The sequence below is a fragment of the Cervus elaphus genome, chromosome 23 (assembly GCF_910594005.1).
Source record: "Cervus elaphus chromosome 23, mCerEla1.1, whole genome shotgun sequence".
NCBI lineage: Eukaryota > Metazoa > Chordata > Mammalia > Artiodactyla > Cervidae > Cervus > Cervus elaphus.
In genome coordinates, this window is record NC_057837.1 from 33333407 (window position 1) to 33354618 (window position 21212).

Below are 21212 nucleotides of genomic sequence, written 5' to 3' on the forward strand. Positions count from 1 at the left end.
AGAGGAAATTTTACTACTGCCTGCAATGAGAGAATGAGTCAACACAAAGGAAGACTAGGTCTCTGGTGCTGTGTGTGGTATATATAAAATCTACCATTTTAAGCATTTTTAAGTGTAAAATTCAATAGCATTAAGTATTAATACATTCACACTGTTGTACAACCATCACCATTATCCATCGCCTGAACTCTCCCAAACTGAAACTCTGAACCATGAAACATTAACCCCCCATTCGTCGTCCTGCTCTTTCAGCCTCCAGTAACCTATAGTTTACTTTCTATCTCTATGACTTTGCCTTTTCTAGACACTATATAAATGAATCACACACACCATTTGGTCCTTTTGTGTCTGGCTTATATAATTCAGCATAATACGTTCAAAATTCATCCATGTTGTAGCATGCATCAGAATTTCATTCCTTGACAAGGCTGGCTAAAATTTCATTGTTTGTACAAACCACATTTTACTTATCCATTCATCTACTGATGGACACATGGGTTTTTCCCACATTTTAATTACTGTGAATAATGCTGCTATGAAAACTGCTCTCTGTCTTTAAAATATCAAACTAGGTCATCTTTCTTCCACAACAAAGAAGCATCACATACCACAGTGAAGAGTTTTCGCTGTAATGGTTGATAGGACATCACTTCTTTCAAAGTCCAAGTACAAGCCATGTTTGGCCTCTGTCCCATTCCACTGCAGGGAGCATCGAGAAGAATTCGGTCAAACGATTCTGGTAAGAATGGAGGTTCTCCTGTAAAGAAAATTATAAACATATTTGTGGAAGGGCAGAGACAGCTCCCGCACTCTAGGGAATTCCACCAGAGGGCTCCAGGATCTTTCCACGCTGTCTTGGGGGGTGGTGGGGGGGGGGGTGGCACAGAGAGCTTCTGCAGCTAGGAAACCCATCAGTAGGTGGGTGCCAGAACCCACCCTGCTGTCCTATGAGGGTGCAAATACCACCCCCCCACACACACACTGGGAAATCTATCAGCAGGTGCTAGGACCTGCCCACAGTGTCCCAGGAGGGCATGAATAGCTCCCCTAAGACATTTGCCCAGAAGATGGGCTGAAACCACAGCTGAACCTCAGGGGTGTGTAAGTAAGAAGGAAGAGCTGAAATCTCTCCTCACAGTGGCTCAAACTGCAAAGTCACATCTCTGTTGACAGCTTCCTAAACTCAGCACCTACAAAATATCCAAAACTGCTCCTGCAGCTGGGACGGGTCTGGCTCTAGCAGCCGTGGGTCCAAGACTGAACCAGGAAGAGGCAGAAAATAAAAACAGACCAATCACAAGTAATGAAATTGAAACTATAATTAAAAATCTTCCAACAAACAAAAAAATCCAGAACCAGATGGCTTCATGGGTAAATTCTATTATACATTTAGAGAAGAGCTGACATCTCTCCTTCTCAAAATCTTCCAAAAAACTGCAGAGGAAGGAACACTTTCTAAGCTCAATCTATGAGGCCACCATCAGGCAAGTGTTAGTCACTCAGTCGTGTCCGGCTCTTTGCAACCCACCAGGCTCCGTGGCCATGGGGTTTTCCAGGCAAGAATACTGGAGTGGGCAGCCATTCCCTTCTCCAGGGGATCTTCTCGATCCAGGGATGGAACCTGGGTCTCCTGCATTGGCAGGTGGATTCTTTATCATTTGAGCCACGTGAAAGCAAGATGTGTGTGCAAGTTGCTCAGTCATGTCTGACTCCTTGTGACCCCCATGGGCTGTAGCTGGTTAGGCTTCTCTGTCCATGGGATTTTCCAGGCAAGAACACTGGAGTGGGTTACCATTTCCTTCTCCCCTTCAGACAAAGATACCATCAAAAGAGACAATTATAGGCCAGTATCCTGACAAATATAGACAGAAAAATCCTCAAGAAAACATTAGCAAACCAAATCCAACAACACAGTAAAAGGATCATACACCATGATTAAGTGGGATTTATCCCAGGGATATAAGGATTTTTCAATATCCACAGATCAATCAGTGTGATATATAACATTAAAAAAGAATAAAACTATATGATCATCTCTATAGATACAGAAAAAGCTTTCAACAAAATTCAACACTCATTTATGAGAAAAACTCTCCAGAAAGTGGGCAGAGAGGGAACATATCTCAACATGAGAAAGGTCATATATGACAAACCCACAACAAACATCATACTCAATGGTAAAAAACTGAAAGCATTTCCACTAAGATCAGGAACAAAACAAAGATGTCCACTCTCACCACTATTATTCAACACAGTTTTGGAAGTCCTAGCCACGGCAAGCAGAGAGGAAAAAGAAATACAAAGAATCCAAATTGGAAAAGAAGTATAACTGACACTGTTTGCAGATGACATGATGCTATACATAAAAAATTCTAAAGATCCCACCAGAAAACTACTAGAGCTCATCAATTAATTCAGTAAAGTCACAGGATACCAAAGTAATACACAGAAATCTCTTGCATTCTTGAACTTCTTTTGTGGCACAGTGGATAAGAATCCACCTGCCAATGCAGGGGACATGGGTTTGACCCCTGGTCTGGGAAGATTCCACATGTCACAGAGCAACTAAGCCCATCCGCCACAACTACTGAAGACTGCATGCTGTAGGGCCAGGAAGTTGCAACTACTTGAGTCTGCATGCTGCAACTACCAAAGCCCGCACGCCTAGAGCCTGTGCTCCACAACAAGAGAAGGCACCACAATGAGTCGCCTGTGCACTACAACTATAGAGTAGCCCTGCTCTCGACAATTACACAAAGCCCATGTGCAGCAATGAAGACCCAGTGCAGCCAAAAATAAATACAGCAATGCGTACGTCTCACACACACAAAAAAGAAATCTCTTGCATTTTTATACGCTAACAGTGAAAGATCAGACATAGAAACTAAGGAAACAATCCCATTTACCAGCACATCAAAAAGAATAAAATCCCTAGGAATACATCTACCTAATGAAGCAGAAGATCTGTACTCAGAAACTATAAGATGCTGATGCACGAAATCAGAGATGACACAAACAAATGAAAACATATACCATGTTCTTGGATTGGAAGAATCAATACAGTGAAGATGAGTATACTACCCAAGACAATCCCCAGATTCAATGCAATTCCTATCAAATTACCAATGACATTTTTCACAGAACTAGAACAAAAAAATTTACAGTCTGTATAAAAACAAAAAAGACCCTGAACAGCCAAAGCAATCTTCAGAAAGAAAAACAGAGCAGGAAGGCTCTGGCTTCAGACTATACTACAAAGCTCTAGTCATCAAAACAGTATGATACTGGAACAAAAACCTGAAATATAAATCAATGAAGCAAGACAGAAAGTCCAGAGATAAACGCACACACCTATGGTCACCTAATCTGTAACAAAGAGGCAAGAGTATACAATGAAGAAAACACAGCCCCTTCCAATTAGTGGTGCTGAGAAAACTAGCCACTTACATGTAAAAGAATGAAGTTAGAACACTCCCTAACCCCAGACACAAAAATAAACTCAAAATGGATTTAAAACCTAAAAGTAAGGCCAGACACTATAAAACTCGTAGAGGAAAACATAGGCAGAACATTCTCTGACATAAATTGCAGCAATATCTTTTTCGATCCGCCTCCTAGAATAATGAAAATAAAAGCAAAAATAAACAAGTGAGACCTAAACAAACTAAAAAGCTTTTACATACCAAAGGAAACCATAAACAAAACACAGCCCTCATAATGGGAGACAATATTTGCAAATGAAGCAACTGACAAGGGATTAATTGCCAAAATATACAAACAGCTCGTGCAGCTCAATATTAAAAAAAAAAAAAACGAACAACCCAACTGAAATATGAGCAGAAGACCTAAACAGACGTTTCTCCAAGGAAGACATACAATGGACAAAAAGATGGTCAACATGGCTCACTCATTATTCAGTTCAGTTCAGTTCAGTTCAGTCGCTCAGTCATGTCCAACTCTTTGCCACCCCATGAATCACAGCATGCCAGGCCTCCCTGTTCATCACCAACTCCCGGAGTCTACCCAAACCCATGCCCATTGAGTCAACAATGCCATCCGGCCATCTCATCCTCTCTCGTCCCCCTCTCCTCCTGCCCCCAATAGTTCCCAGCATTAGGGTCTTTTCCAATGAGTCAACTCTTCGCATGAGGTGGCCAAAGTACTGGAGTTTCAGCTTCAGCATCAGTCTTTCCAATGAACACCCAGGACTGATCTCCTTTAGGATGGACTGGTTGGACCTCCTTGCAGTCCAAGGGACTCTCAAGAGTCTTCTCCAACACCATAGTTCAAAAGCATCAATTTTTCGGTGCTCAGCTTTCTTCACAGTCCAACTCTCACATCCATGCATGACCACTGGAAAAACCACAGCCTTGACCAGACGGACCTTTGTTGGCAAAGTAATGTCTCTGCTTTTTAATATGCTATCTAGGTTGGTCATAACTTTCCTTCCAAGGAGTAAGCATCTTTTAATTTCATGGCTGCAGTCACCATCTGCAGTGATTTTGGAGCCCAAAAAAATAAAGTCTGACACTGTTTCCACTGTCTCCCCAACTATTTCCCATGAGGTGATGGAACCAGATCCCATGATCTTAGTTTTCTGAATGTTGCACTTTAAGCCAACTTTTTCACTCTCCTCTTTCACTTTCATCAATAGGCTTTTTAGTTCCCTCTTCACTTTCTGCCTTAAGGGTGGTGTCATCTGCATATCTGAGGTTATTGATATTTCTCCTGGCAATCTTGATTCCAGCTTGTGCCTCATCCAGCCCAGCGTTTCTCATGATGTACTCTGCATGTAAGTTAAATAAGCAGGGTGACAATATATAGCCTTGACGTACTCCTTTTCCTATTTGGAACCAGTCTGTTGTTCCATGTCCAGTTCTAACTGTTGCTTCCTGACCTGCATACAGGTTTCTCAAGAGGCAGGTCAGGTGGTCTGGCATGCCCATCTCTCTCAGAATTTTCCACAGTTTATTGCGATCCACACAGTCGAAGGCTTTGGCATAGTCAATAAAGCAGAAATCATAACTGCAGTGAGGTTTCACCTCAAACCAGTCTGAATGGCCATTATAAAAAAAATCTACAAACAATAAATGCTGGAGAAGGTATGGAAAAAAGGGAAACCCCCCCTTCCCTGTTAGTGGGAATGTAAACTGGTACAGCCAATACAGAGAACAGCATGGAGGTTCCTTAAAAGACTAAAAATAGAACCACCATATGACCCAGCACTCCCACTCATGGGCATATATCCACGGAAAACCATAATTCCAAAAGGTACAGGCACCACCTCAATGTTCATCACAGCACTCTTTACAAGAGCCAAGACATGGAAGCAACCTAAATGTTCATCAACAGAGGAATGGATAAAGAAGATGTGGTACCCATATGCAATGGAATATTACTCAGCCATAAAAAAAGAACAAAATTATGCCATTTACACGAATGGACCTAGAGATTGTCATACTAAGTGAAGTAACAAGTTAGACCCAAAAAGACAAATATGATATTGCTTATATGTGGGATCTAAAAAAAAAAAAAGGTACAAATGAACTTAGTTACAAAACACAAGTAGTATCACAGATGTGAAAGAAACACACTCATGATTACTAGGGGATAAGGTAGGAGGGATAAATTGGGAGAATGGTATTGACATATACACACTACTATTTATATAGCTAACTAACCAGGTGCTATTGTGTAGCATGGGGAACTCAGTACTCTGTAATGCCCTATATGGGAAAAAAATCTTTAAAAAGGTTGGGTATATGTATATGTATAACTGAATCACTCTGCTGTACACCTTAAACTAATGCAACTTTGTAAAGGAACTATGTGTGCTGTGCTTAGTCGCTCAGTGGTATCCGACTCTTTGCGACCCCATGGACTGTAGCCCTCCAGGCTCCTCTGTTCATCGGGATTCTCTAGGCAAAGATACTGGAGTGGGTTGCCATGCCCTCCCTCCAGGGGATCTTCCTGACCCAGGAATCAAACCCAGGTCTCCCACATTGCAGGCAGAGTTTTTACCACCTGAGCCAACAGAGAAGCCCAAGAATACTACAGTGGGTGCCTATCCCTTCTCCAGGGGATTTTCCTGATCCAGGAATCAAATCGGGATCTCCTGCATTGCAGGCAGATTCTTTACAGCTGAACTACCATGGAAGTCCTCCCGTAAAAGTTCAAAAAAAAAAAAAAAAAAAACTTATTTGCTCTCTGCCCTATTAGCACAGAAAACTCCTGAGGCATATGCAATGATCAGGAATTTAAGATCATAATCTAGAATAGAAAGTAATGAGAAACAATCTCTCCATTCAACCAAGTAGCTGGTTAAGCTGATTGATTTACATGTAAAAAAGGTTAAAGATGTCATTATTATTGAATAAAGTGATACAGCACAAGCCAAGGTTTAATCAAATGAGACTTAGTACCCTCAATGTCAGAAGCCACACTTCATCAGACCTAGGACCTGAAATTAATTCTAGTCGTTCTAAGGGCTGATATTTTCTTAGGAAATCTTACCGCAGACAGCCCCAGAAAGAGAGGGTACCTTTCAGGTTCTAGTCAAACATACCAGTTCTACAATTCCTCGGTCTCCTCGCTACTATAACCATGAGCAAGGCTATGCTCTAGAACAAGTCTACATATCCCCAAATCCGATCTCCCACGGGTTTCCCTTTGCATTCACTTACATAACTTTCTCCACTCCAACTTCTCATCTGTTTAGTGTTACTGGAGAAAGTCATGAAACCAAATGGGTCTGCTTATATATTTATGCTACCTAACTGTAAGATATTACTGCTAACTGATTTTACACTAAGCTAGTTGATTTCCTACAGCACCCACTGCAATGTTTCAAGTCACATCCCAAGAGAACCTTCTGCTTTTCTCTGATTGCAAAACTATTAGACACAAGCTCTTATCAATTTAACTTTTCTCTATCTACAACCATCCTTGCTTTCTGATCAATTGCCTCCAAAGAAATATCTTATCAAGGTAAGCAATTATTTTTAAAATTTTTAACAACTTATTGACCAAAGACTTATTAATACATCTTTTATTACCTGAATGTTATTGACCAGAAACTTAACAAATTGCTGGCCACAGGCATTAGTTTCTACAAAATTCCCTAGTCGATAATGTGTTAATACGCTGATAAAATCCTCTTGAAAGATATGCCAATTTACACTACCAATAGCATGAGTGTAATTATGTTATAGACCTTTTTTTTTTCCCCATTATATGGTCACACTGTCTTTGTTGCCTTTCTACTGAAGTTATCTTTTTCTCACTGATTTGTTTAGAAGAGCTCTTCGTACATCAAGGATATTAATCTCACCTTTCTTAAATATTTTACAAACATTCCCCACAATTTGCCACCTGCCGTAAGGTTTTTAAACATACATAAATGTTAGGTATTAAATTTATCTTTTTCTGTGCTGAGTTCTATGTTTGCTTTCATGCTTCAAAATCTTCCCCCTTATGAAATCAAATAAATGCTCATCTATATCTGCTTCTAGTTACCCTCCCAGTTTAATTCCTGACAGTAAGCTTTAATCCATATTGAAGTTACTTTTGTATGTAATCCTTTCCCCCAACTGTGCAAAAAAAAAAAAATCATCTCAGAACTATTTATCAACAAACTTACTCTTTCCTCTAGGTTTGAAATGCTAATTTTATCATATGCTAAATTCATATCGACATTTGAACCTATTTCAAAGGCTATCTGTTCTGCTCCAAATATCCTAGTAATTAAGCTCTATTTGGGCTTCCCTGGTGGCTCAGACGGTAAAGCGTCTGCCTGCAATGTGGGAGACCCAGATTCGAAACCTGGGTCGGGAAGATCCCCTGGAGAAGGAAATGGCAACCCACTCCAGTACTCCTGCCTGGAAAATGCCATGGACTGAGGAGCCTGGTAGGCTACAGTCCATGGGGTCTCAAAGAGTCGGACACGACTAAGCGACTTCACTTAAGCTCTATTTTCCTGAGCTCCAAGTTAACCCATTTCTACTCTGCTGTGTGATGCTGAGGTGGGAACTCTGAACTACGATACTTCTTTGCCTGTTGATCTCAAGGTTCACCAACAGGAGGCAGAGAAGCAATGAAGGTGGATAGAGGTTGAACAATAAGAGGGGTAGAGGACAGGAAATGATCCTTACTGAAGGCTTGTTGTTTCTGTCTAAACAATCCCAGGCACAGCCCTTTGCCTCAGCAGCTACAGTTTCCAGCTTTTTCCCTTAAGTATCACAAAGTGGATAGAGCCCCCTACCTCAAGCAGCAAGTTCCAGCTACCGGAGATCACCTGCTCTGAATCCTGAGTAGCAGCTAGGTAACACCCCTTTCCTTGGAGTTTTGAGTCCTGGCTCCAGGGAGCCCCTCCCCTAAACTTTGTGGAGAATCCAGAAATAAACCGTGCACTTACTTACAGTCAACAAACCTATGGCAAAGAAGGCTAAAATATACAGAGGAAGAAAAAGAAAGTTTTCAATAAGTGATCTCGGGAAAACTGGACAACAACATGCAAAAGAATGAATTTAGAACATTTTCTCACACTGTATATTTTAAAAAAAAAAAAAAAACTCAAAATGGATAAAAGTCCTAAATGTATGACCAGAAACCACAAAACTCCTCTAAGAAAACATAGGTAGTACACTCTTTTACAGAAGTTTTAGCAATTTTGTTTCACCTCAGCCAAGGAAAACGAAAGCAAAAATAAACAAATGGGACCTAATCAAACCTAAAAGCTATTGCACAGAAAAAACTACCAACAAAATGAAAAGACAACCCATTGAACTGGAGTAAACGATCTGTCACATAAGGGTTAAAATCCAAAGTACATAATGAACTCATAAAACTCAATATCAAAAAACCAAAAGCCACTCAATTAAAAAATTGAGCAGAGGACTTCCCTGGTGAGCTGATGGTTAAGAACCCACCTGCCAAAGCAGGGGACACAGATTTGAACCCTAGCCCAGGAAGATCCCACATGCTGCAGAGCAACTAAGCCCGAGCACCACTGAGTCAGTGCTCTAGAGCCCGTGAGCCACAACTACTGAAGCCCACAAACCCTAGACTCTGTGCTCTACAACAAGAGAAGCCACCACAATGAGAAGCCTGCATACTGCAACTAAGAGCAGTCCCCATTCACTCCAACTAAAAAAGCCTGCATGCGGTAATGAAGACCCAGTGTGGCCAAAAATAAATAAATAAATCTTTTTCTTTTAAATGAGCAAAGAACCTGAACAGGCGTTTTTCCAGACAAATAGATGGCCAACAGACACATGCAGAGATGCTCAACATCACAAATCATCAGGCAAATGCAAACAAAAACTACAATGAGATATCATCTCACATCTATCAGAATTCATGTATGCTCAGCTGCTTCAGTCATGTCCAACTCTTTGCAACCCCATAGACTGTAGCCCACCACACTCCTCTGTCCATGGAATTCTCCAGGCAAGAATATTGGAGCGAGTTGCCATTCCTTTCTCCAAGGGATCTTCCCGACCCAGGGACTGAACTTGAGTCTCTGGTATTGCAGGTGGATTCTTTACTACTGAGCCACCGGGGAAGAATGGCTGTAGTTAAAAAGACAACAAATAACAAGTGTTGGCAAGGATGTGGAGAAAAGGGAACCCTCCTACACTGTTGGTGGGACTGTAAACTCATGCAACCATGATGGGAAACAGTATAAAGGTTCCTCAAAAAAAAATATTAAAAACAGAACCACTACTGATGAAATGAACAAAGAAGCAGAAGACCAAAGAGGAAAGGGAACACTTTCAACATTATAAACCAACTAGACCTACCAGATAGGTTTTCCCACAGAAAACTCCATGTAACAGTAGAATACATACTTCTCTCCAGTGCACATGGATCATTTTCTAGGACAAACCATAAGCAAGGCCATAATACAAAGCTCAACAAATTTAAAAAAGGTTAAACTCATACAATATTTGTTCTCCCACTGAAAGGAGATGAAAATAAAACTTATTAATAGAATGAAATTTAGGAAATTCCAAGTATGTGAAAATTTTAAAACATGCTCCTAAATAACCACAGGTCAAGGGAATGACAGGTATATATCATAAAATGCTCTGATGTGAATGAAAACACAGTATACTAAATCTTACAGGAAGTAGTGAAATAATGTTCACAGGGACATTTAAAACTATAAATACCTACATCAAAAAATCTCAAACCAACAACTCAGTCCTTCCATTCTTAAGACACTGAAAAAAGATGAGCAAAATAAAAATAAGGCAGGAAAAAAAAAGAAAGAAAACAATAAAAATTAGACTGGGAATTAATGTAATAGAGAAAAGAAAAAATGAGAGATTCAACAAAACTGAAAGCTGGCTCTTTGAGAAACATCAACAATATTGACAAAACTTTAGCTAGATGGACCAAGAAAGAAGATTCAAAATACTAAAATCAGTAATTAAAGGGGGACACTGCTCCTGGTCTTAAAGAAGTAAAATTGATTATAAAGGAATACTATAAACTGTACTGTTGTGGTTTAGTCACTCAGTTGAGTCTGACTTTTTGTGGCCCCACGGCCTGCCAGGTTCCTCTCGTCTATGGAATTTTAGAATACTGGAGTGGGTTGCCATTTCCTTCTCCAATAAACTGTATAAATAACTTAAATGGACAAATTACTAACAAGATACACAAACTACTGAAATTGATACAAGAAAGAGAAAATGTGAATAAACCTATAATAAGCAGAGACTGAAACATTTTTTTTAAATCCCACAAGGAAAAGCCCAGGCCCAGACAACTTCACTGATGAATCCACCGAACTTAAATAATACAAAGTCTTCAAAAATTCTTTCAAAAACATAAGAGAAAAGCACAATCTCCAACTCATTCTATGAGACCAGAGATACCAAAACCTGACAAAGACATCCCAAGAAAGAAAACCACAGACCAGTATCTCTTACAAACATGGACACAAATATTTGCAATGAAATACATGCAAACTCAATCCAACAATATATGAAAAAGATTATACACTATGCCCAAGCGGGATTTATCTCAGGAATGAAAGGTTGACTCAAAAATCTGAAAAGTAATCGAATAAAGGTCAAAAACCACATGATCATCTGAGTAAGACACAGAAAAAGCATCTGACAAAATCCAACACCATTTCATGATTTAAAATATCCAACAAACTAGAAATAGTAGTAAATTTCTCAACCTGATAAAGGTTATCTATGAGAAACCTACAGCTTTAAGCCACTTGAAAAAAGACTAATCGGGAACCAGATATGGAGGATCCCTGTCACCACTTCTATTCAGCACTGTACTAAGGTTCTAGAAAGGGCAATGAGGCAATGAAATGAAACAAAAGGCATCCAGATTAGCAAAGAAGAAACTGCAGATGAACTAACTTGAAAGACTCATAATTCCCAATTTCAAAATTTCCAACATGGGCTTTCTTGGTGGTCTAGTGGTTAAGAATCCGCCTGCTAATGCAGGGGACGTGGGTTCAACCCCTGGTCCAGGAAGAGTCCACATGCCAGGGGCCAACTAACTCCATGCACCACAACCCACGCTCCACGCCCATCCTCTGCCACAGAGAGACCACCGTCAGGAGAGTCAGTGCACTGCAACGAGGAGTAGCCCTCACTCTGCAGCTAGAGAAAAGACGACACAAACAGAGGGAAAGATATACCAAGTTCTCCAACTGGAAGAATCAATATTGTCAAAATGACTGTACTACCCAAAGCAATATGTAGATTTAATGCAAATTACCAATCGTATTTTCTACAGAAGTAGAGAAAAAAATCTTAAAATGTGTATGGAAACACAAAAGGCCCCGAACAGCCAAAGCAATCTTTTTTTTTTTTTTCCATTTATTTTTATTAGTTGGAGGCTAATTACTTTACAATATTGTAGTGGTTTTTGCCATACATTGACATGAATCAGCCATGGATTTACATGTATTCCCCATCCCGATCCCCCCTCCTGCCTCCCTCTCCATCCCATCCCTCTAAGCAAGCTTGAGAAAGAAAAACAGAGCTGGAGGAACAGGCTCCCTACTTCAGACTATACTACAAAGCTATAGTGATCAGAATAGTACGGTACTGGCATTTACAAAAGAAATATAGATCAATGGAATAGGCAGAAAGCCAAGAAATAAACCTATGCATCTATGGGCAATTAATCTACAACAAAGGAAGAAAGTCTATACAATGGAGAAAGGACAGCCTCTTCCATAAATAGCACTGATAAAATGGGACAGCTACATGTAAAAAAATGAAATTAGAACATTCTTAAACACCATACACAAAAATAAACTCAGAATGGATTAAACACCTAAATGTTAGACTGGATAATATAAAACTCTTAAGAGAAAAACATAGGCAGAACACTATCTGATATAAATCACAACAATATCTTTTTCAATCCATCTTCTAGAGTAATGGAAAAAAAAAAAAATTAACAAATGGGACCTAGTTAAACTCAGAAGATTCTGTATAGCAAAGCAAACCATAAACAAAGAATAAACAAAACCATAAACAAAAAACCCACAGAATGGGAGAAAATGTTTGCAAACCATGTGACCAACAAGGGATTAATCTCCAAAATTTACAAACAGGCCATACAACTCAATATCAAAAAAAAAAAAAAAACTTAAGCAAAAATGGGAAAAAACTCTAAAAAAACACTTCTCCAAGGAGACAGACAGATGGCCGAGAGGCACAGGAAAAGATGCTTAATATAACTAATTATTAGAGAAATGCAAGTCAAAACTACAATAAGATATCACCTCATACCAGTCAGAATGGCCATCATCAACAAACCACCAACAATAAATGGTGGAGAGGGTGTGGAGAAAAAGGAACCCTCCTACACTGTTGGTGGGAATGTAAATTGGTACAGCCACTATGGAGAACAGTATGGAGGTTCCTTAAAAAACTAAAAACAGAGCTACCATATAATCCAGCAACCCTACTTCTGGGCCTATATCCAGAGAAAAACATGATTCAAAAGGATATATGCACCCAATGTTCAGCACCATTTACAACAGCAAATACATGGAACCAATCTAAATGTTCACTGACTGATGAATGGATAAAGAAGATGTGGTATACATATACAATGGAGTATTAGCCATTAAAAAGAACTAAATAATGCCATTTGTGGTAACATGAATGGACCTGGAGATTATCATGCTAAATGAAGTCAAGTCAGACAAAGATAAATATCCTATGACATTACTTATATGCAGAATCCAAAAGAATGTTACAAATGAACTCATTTACAAAACAGAAACACTCACAGACTTAGAGAACAAATTTATGACTGCTAAAGGGAAAGGGTGTGGAGGAGGGATAGATTGGGAGTTTGGGACTGACATATACACAATGCTATATTTAAATTAGACAACAAACAAGGGCCTACTGTATAGCTCAAGAACTCTGCTCAATATTCTGTAATAACCTAAATTGGAAAAGAATAGATACATGTATACATATATCTGATGCTGAAGCTGAAACTCCAATACTTTGGCCACCTGATGCAAAGACTGATTCATTTGAAAGAACCCTGATGCTGGGAAAGATTGAAGGCAGGAGGAGAAGGGGATGACAGAGGATGAGATAGCTGGATGGCATCACCAACTCAATGGACATGAGTCTGAGTAAACTCCAGGAGCTGGTGATGGACAGGAAGGCCTGGCGTGCTGCAGTCCATGGGGTTGCAAGAAGTTGAACATGACTTAGCAACTGAACTGAACTGATATATATAACAACCACTTTGCTGTACACTGAAACTAACACATTGTTAATCACCTATACTCCAATATAAAATAAAAATTTAAAAGTCACATGAATCAAGCAAGAATATACAATGGAGAAAAGACAGCCTCTTCAATAAAAGGTGCTTGGAAAACTGGACAGCTACACATAAAAGAATAAGACCAGAACACTTTCTAACACCAGACACAAAAATAAACTCAAAATGGATTAAAGATGTAAAATAAGACCTAAGACCTATAGTATGACTATCTTGCTGCCTTGTTTGTACCCTCTGTGGGGACAACGGATATCATGGTTAAGGTAGAGGCCTTAACTAATTTCATTAAACAGGCCCTCTTAGACAGTACTAAAGCCATTCAAGCTTTGAACGAAGAACAGATTCAGATGAGAAAGGCAGTAATTCAAAATAGGATGGCATTAGACATACTCACAGCAGCCCAAGGAGGGACTTGCGCGAATGTTGTGTGTACATCCCTGACCTGTCTGAAAATGTATCTACTGCGTTGGAGGATATGCAAAATCAAGTGAAAGCCATGTCTAATGAACTGTTGTTATAGTAATCTTGATCATACTGCTTTGTGGGCCCTGCTTCCTACAATGCCTTGTGAATTTTGTAACCCAGAAGTTGATAGCATTCTCTCATGTGGGTGGCAGGAGGGCTAAGGTACAATATATCTCAGTAAATGATGCTCGTTATGGAAACTAAGAGCATCAGGAGGGGGGAATGAAGAAAGAATTCATAGGGCCTGGACTCCATCTCAGGCCTGTCCATGCTGATGTGCTAGGCCGCCTCTCCAACGGACTCTGAACTCTGTGCTTAGCGCCTGTGGGAATGACAATGGAAGGATAAGACCCCCTCTGGGCAGGGGAATCTTGAAGATCACATCCAGGTTACTCATTGCCTAAGAGAAAACAGACACTAATCACCCCTGCCTCCGGACAGTATCTATCGGAATGTAACCACAGGCTTATTGATTTTTTTTTTTTTTTTTTTTGCTTATTGATTATTAACTGTTTGAACACATAACACGTGAATGATGGGGTTATTGTGATTGTATTTACCCTTCCTTTGTAAGCCTCAAGGGATTTGGGCTGGTGGGTTTGGACACGTACACATGGGGTATAAAAGATTTTCACAAATGCTGGTCGGGGCCCTTGGCTAAGAGGAGACTCTGCCTTGGGCGCACGGGTGTAATAAACTGCACTCGACTATCAAAAAAAAAAAAAAAGATATGACACTATAAAGCTCTCAGAGGAAAACAGGAGGAACATTCTTTGACATAAATGGCATCGAGATCCTCTCTGACCCACCTCCTAGGGTAACTGAAATAAAAGAAGCCCCTGTACAGAAAAGGAAACCATAAATAGGACAAAAAGACAACCCTCAGATTGTGCGAAAGTAACTGCAAATGAAGCAAGAGACAAAGGATTAATCTCCAAAACGTACAGCAGCTCATGAGGCTCAATATCAAAATAACAAACAACTCCATCAAAAATGAGTGGAAGACCAAAACAGGTATTTCTCCAAAGACGACATACAGATGATCAACAAACACATAAAAAGATGCTCAACATCGCTCCTTATTAAAGAAATGCAAATCAAACTACAAGCAGTTATCTCCGCACACCAGTCAGAATGGCCACCATCAAACAATCTACAAATAATAAATACTGGAGAGGGTGTGGAGAAAAGGGAACCTTCTTTTACTGTTGGTGGGAATATAAACTGACATAACCACTATTGGAGGACAGTATGAAGGTTCTGTAAAAAACTCAAAATAGAACTACCATGTGACCCAGCAACCCCACTACTGGGCACATACCCTGAGAAAACCATAATTCAAAAAGATACATGTGCCTCAACATTCACTGCAGCACTATTTACAGTAGCCAGGACATGGAAGCAACCTAGCTGTCCACAGACAGATGAATACAAGAAGAAGATGTGATACATGTATCAATGGAATATTACTCAGCCATAAAAAGTAACAAAATTGGGTCATCTGCAGTGATGCGGCTGAACCTAGAGTCTGTCACACAGAGTGAAGTAAATGAGGAAAACAAATACCATATCTTAACACATTTATATGCAAACTAGATAAATGGTACTGATGAACTTATCTGCAGGAGAGGAAGAGACACAGACATAGAGAACAGACTTGTGCACACAGCAGGGGAAGGAGAGAATGGAACAAACTGAGAAAGCAGTACTGACATACATACGCCACCACGTGTAAGACAGACAGCTCGTGGACGTTTCTGTGAAACACTGGGAGCCTGGGGCTCTGTAGGGACCTCGAGGGGTGGGATGTGGGGTTGGGAGGCAGGTTCAGGAGGGAGGGGATGTGTGAACACGTACAGCTGATTCGCAATGTTGTACACCAGAAACACAAAACTGTGAAGTAATTATCCTCCAATTAAAAAACTGCCTTTTACAAATCACATGAATCACAGCATCTAATCAATAAACATTCTAGGAAAACAATGCCCATAATTGATTAAAATATGCAAGTTCCATGAGTACTTTATGAAACAAAGTCTAAATGGAAACAAAGATATAGAAACAGATTTAACCAATGCAATATTTTATTCCAGAACAAGAATCATTGCAGTTTTTCCTTTCTAGTTCTACATATCACCAATTCCTCAAGAAAAATGAAACACGAAGAATCATAAAACTGAAAGGCTCATATTGAATCTCAACTTCCTGAGCTGTAATATGAAACTAAAACAAATAGGCTAAGAACAAAGAGTTTGTTTTGACCAAATCTTGGAGGTTTGATTCTGTATTTAAAACTGGATATTCAAAGATGAGATGAAAAGCAAAAAAAGACATCTATTATGCCAAAATATCTTAGATCCATGACAGAGTTTCAAGGCCCTATGAATTTTTAGGAGCTGGCACAAAGGCAGCAAAATCTGACTGTTTGTAAATACCAATTACAGAATCCTTTGAAAGATAAAATTTAACTCACCGTCTGTGTCCTTAACCATATCAAGTTTAAGGGCCTTTGTTCCATCGAAGCAAAATGCCCGGATGGAATTCAATCCTAACAATAATGCATTCTGCTTTATTTTTTCTACTTTGCTGGATATTTTATCCAGTGCTATCACTTCTCCCTAAAAAAAAAAAGAAAGAAAGAAACATAAAAAAGTGCAAATACAAAGGAATCATGAAAATTATCAAAGAAAAAAACTCATGAATAATTATACTCTTCCCCACTTTCCTGCTTCCCCCAGTTTTAAAGGTGAATTCATCATCCAAATGTATACTAAATTTACACCGACTACCTATTAAGCATTTCCTTTTAAAGAACACAATCTTGCCAGATAATTTTCTTATAATGCCCATCTACTTTCACTCCACAGAACTCAAAACTGAACAGCAGTGTTAGCAATCTTCTCCCAGGTGGTGCTAAAGGTAAAGAACCTGCCTGCCAATGCAGGAGATGTAGGAGACGTGGGTTCAATCCTTGGGTCTGGAAGATCCCCTGGAGGACAGCATGGCAACCCACTACAGTCTTCTTGCCTGAGGAGCCTGGCGGGCTACAGCCCATGGGGTCACAGACTCAGACACGACTGAAGCGACTTATCACACAAAGAAACTTTAAAATATCCATTTGAGATAAATATTAAAATATCACCAATTTGATGTGCCCTGCTCACCTCTGGAAGAGCATGTTTTTCTGAGACATTTGCCTTCTAAAACTCTGAGATACAGACGAATGTTACTTGTACAATCAGCCTTCATCCCAGTACTTTCTGAGCTATGTACACGTGACAAAATTCATGTGAATTCTGACAAAGACAGAAAAATATTAACCTGTATCACAGCAAAATGTTCTGAGCTATAAAAAATAGTTCAAAAATAATTTTACATGGAAACACTTTAAGTTAAAGTCAATAGGGACTTTCCTGGCAGTCCAGTGGCTAAGACTTCATGTTCCAAGGCAGAGGGTGAGGGTTTGATTCCCAGCTGGGGAGCTAAGATCACACATGCAGCAGCACAGCCAAAAAAAGAAAACATGAAAAAACAGAAATAATATTGCAACAAATTCAATACTTTTAAAATGGTCCATATTAAAAAAAAATATTTAAAAAAAGTCATTAAAGACAAGAGGCTACAGTTTCCTGAATAGGCTGTGATATTCACAGTCAAAGCTACGGTTTTTCCAGAAGTCACGTATGTGATGAATTGGACCATAAAGAAGGCTGAGCACTTAAGAATTGATGCTTTTGAACTGTGGTGTTGGAGAAGACTCTTGAGAGTCCCTTGGATTGCAGGGAGAACAAATCTGTCAATCCTAAAGGAAATCGGTCCTGAATATTCATTGGAAGGACTGATGCTGAAACTGAAGCTCCAATAGTTTGGCCACCTGATGCCAAGAACTGGCTCATTTGAAAAGACCCTGATGCTGGGAAAAATTGAAGGCAGGAGAAGAGGATGACAGAGGATGAGATGGTTGGATGGCATCACTGACTCAATGGACATGAAATTGAGCAAGCTCTGGGAGTTGGTGATGGACAGGGAGGCCTGGCGTGCTGTGGTCCATGAGGTCACAAAGTCGGACATGACTGGGCAACTAAACTGAACTGTAATATTCACATGGTATTTTAAAACGCTCTTGTGAAATGGTTCGGCAGAGATAGTGACACAAACTCTTCAATGTATTTTGCTTTTTTCCCTTCTTGTGTGACATATGCACTGACTGCATAGACCATACAGTACCAAAGATTTGCTGATCATGTTCCTGGAGGTGACACCAGGTTGAACAGTCAGCACCATTCCAATTAATATTGTGATGGACAGGAAAACCATTTCAAGTGAGTGGAACTGGAAAAGTAGGCAAAAACCACCAGAATAAGGTTCCAGTGTAACTACGGTGAAGGAGAAAGTGCACTGGCTAAAGGTTGCTTTTACCGAAGTATGAGACAGGAGGCTACACTTACACAAAGTCTGGTTAACTATATTAAAACAAATCAACAATGACAACAAATCAAAAGCAGTAATGAAATCTGGGATTCAATTCTGACTCAATTATTTCTATTCAGGTTCCTGGGGTGCTGGCCCACTGGGAAGTTGCCTAAACAGCCCCAATTTTTCAAGTCTTCACACATTCTCATCCTATGCTGTTGACCTTGCAACACTTGGCTGGCCCCAGCTGGTCTCAGCCACGTGGTTTCCACTGGCCAATAGGATGACAGCAAAGGTGATGTAGGCAGAGATGCGAAAAGCACTCCAAAAGCATCCTTGCTCTGCGTTGTCCTCTGCCACTGCTGACCCTCACTACTGCCCTCGGCTGGGCAAGCACCCGGGCCCCACAGGGACCAGAAGCAAGACACTCCAGTGGCCTCAGCTGAGCCAATACCATCCAACCCAAGTAAGAGAGCCCATCAATGTCATCAGAACCTCTGGCTAACCCATCACTGACCCAGTGCTAGAGCCAGGCAGGCTGGGATCGACTGAATCACACAGACTCCAGAATGGACTCAGGAGTAAGCCGTAAGCCAGCCAGGCTGTGTGGCTGTTTTTAAACAACACTGATGCTAAAGCTGAAGGCCACCTGATATGAAGAGCCAACTCGCTGGAAAAGACTCTGACGCTGGGAAAGATTGAAGGCAGAAGGAGAAGAGGACGACAGAGGATGAGATGGTTGGATGGCATCACTAACTGAGTTTGAGCAAACTCCAGGAGACAGTGAAGGACAGGGAAGCCTGGTGTGCTGCAGTCCATGGGGTTGCAAAGAGTCGGACACGACTGAGCAACTGAACAACAACAACATGGTTGATTTTTCCCTGCCAAATGCACTCCTCTCAGAGTCCTCCCAATCCAGCAGCTCCGTCTCTCCAGGTTCTCTGGCCAGAAACCTAAGGAGTCACCCTCGGTTAGTCTCTCATTTCACAACCCACATCCAACCCACCAACAACTCCTAATAGCTCCAGCTTGAAAATATAACCAGAATCTGCCCAACTTCTCACTCACTCTGTGATGTCCCCTGAATTACTGTTTCCTGAGGTGGAGCTTGTCTGAGGCCTCGGCCAATGTAAGAAGCAATCTCCCATCTCTGGGGCAGGTGTGAAGTCCCCTCAGACCCTGGCAAAGCTGCTCCGCCAAAACGCCTCGGGCCTGACCCCATCTCTCTGATTCTCTCCCTCATCACTTAGTCCACACAGCAAAACTACGGTTCCCCCCAAAAGTCAAGACAGCCTCCAGCCTCAGTCTATTCACTCTTATCATTTCCTCTCATTGAAACATCCTTCCCACCTGTAAATCTTTCCCAAATACCAGCTTCCCAGGGCGGCTCTCCCTTGCTACCCACATGAAACTACAAACTCACTCCCTTCTTGCCATATTCCCAAGCCCCAGAGCCCTCCCTTTGTTTCACCACAGCCCTTACCACAATTACATACGCTTTATCTTCTAATCATTTATTTGTTATTGGTGTCCCTTTACTGGAATGTAAGCTCCATGAAGAAGGACATTTTGGTCACTCTGGTTTATTGGTGTAACCCAGTACTCATCGTACGGATAAGTATTTTTTTTAATCAGTCCACCAATCAATTAAAATCTGACTCTTGATCAAGAAAGCTGTAAGTTCATTGCCTCATTTTAGATTCCTCTGCTATCCACCTGAAACTACCACCAACATTATTAATCAGCTATACTCCAATATAAAATAATTTTTTTTTTAAAGAAAGCAAGCTATTGTAACTGAAGCTACTAGCATGTATATTTTAGGAACCATCTGGTCTTATGGAATTTGAAACAAACAGGAAAGGTAACATCAACTCGCATACATTTCTTGAGCTGAAGAATCTCAATTGAAGCACAGAGTGGTTACAAAGCCACACAGCTTTAAACACAGCAGCTATGCACATGGAGGAAAAAGCAGTCAAATCTGAGCTACAGTGATCCAAGGACAGGCTTTTCTTTTGGGACAATGACACGAGCGACACACCATGAGCAGTTCTGCACACAGAAGGCCTCACCTGATCGTGCATGAGTGCTGCAATGTGTGTTGTTTTGCCTCCGGGAGCTGCACACAAATCTAGAATCTTCTCTCCAGGCTGAGGATCCAGAACATGACTTACTACAGCAGATGGCAAATTCTATAAGGAAAAAATAAAATGATCAGCAGTCAATGACTCTAGATCACTTTAAATTTCAGAAACAAGAGAAAGCAGAGATTACTGGAGGGACTTCCGTGGTGGTCTAGTGCCTAGGAATCTGCCTGCCAATGCTGAGGACGTAGGTTCGATCCCTGGTCCAGGAAGATCCCACTTGCCGTAGAGCAACTAAACCCGCACACCGCAACTAGAGTAGCCCCTGCGCCACAATGAGATAAAGCTCGTGCTCAGTAACAAAGACCCAGAGCAGCCATTAAAAAATAAATAATTTTTAAAAAGAGATTACCAGAGGTAGCCCAGTACAACATCCCCAGCCAAGAGTATGTT

At 40.6% G+C, this 21212-nt stretch overlaps 1 protein-coding gene across 2 annotated transcripts in view; it reads right to left on the bottom strand.

Annotated features, from left to right (window-relative positions):
- NSUN6 (NOP2/Sun RNA methyltransferase 6) overlaps window positions 1–21212 on the bottom strand; it is a 68524-nt gene that overhangs the window by 6885 nt on the left and 40427 nt on the right. For both annotated transcript variants that reach the window (XM_043884017.1, XM_043884018.1), the window contains exons 7-9: window positions 20748–20867; window positions 16733–16877; window positions 609–757 (exon numbers count right to left, since the gene is read on the bottom strand). In XM_043884017.1, the coding sequence (XP_043739952.1) occupies window positions 609–757; window positions 16733–16877; window positions 20748–20867 (414 nt within the window). The remainder of the gene's footprint in view (window positions 1–608; window positions 758–16732; window positions 16878–20747; window positions 20868–21212) is intronic.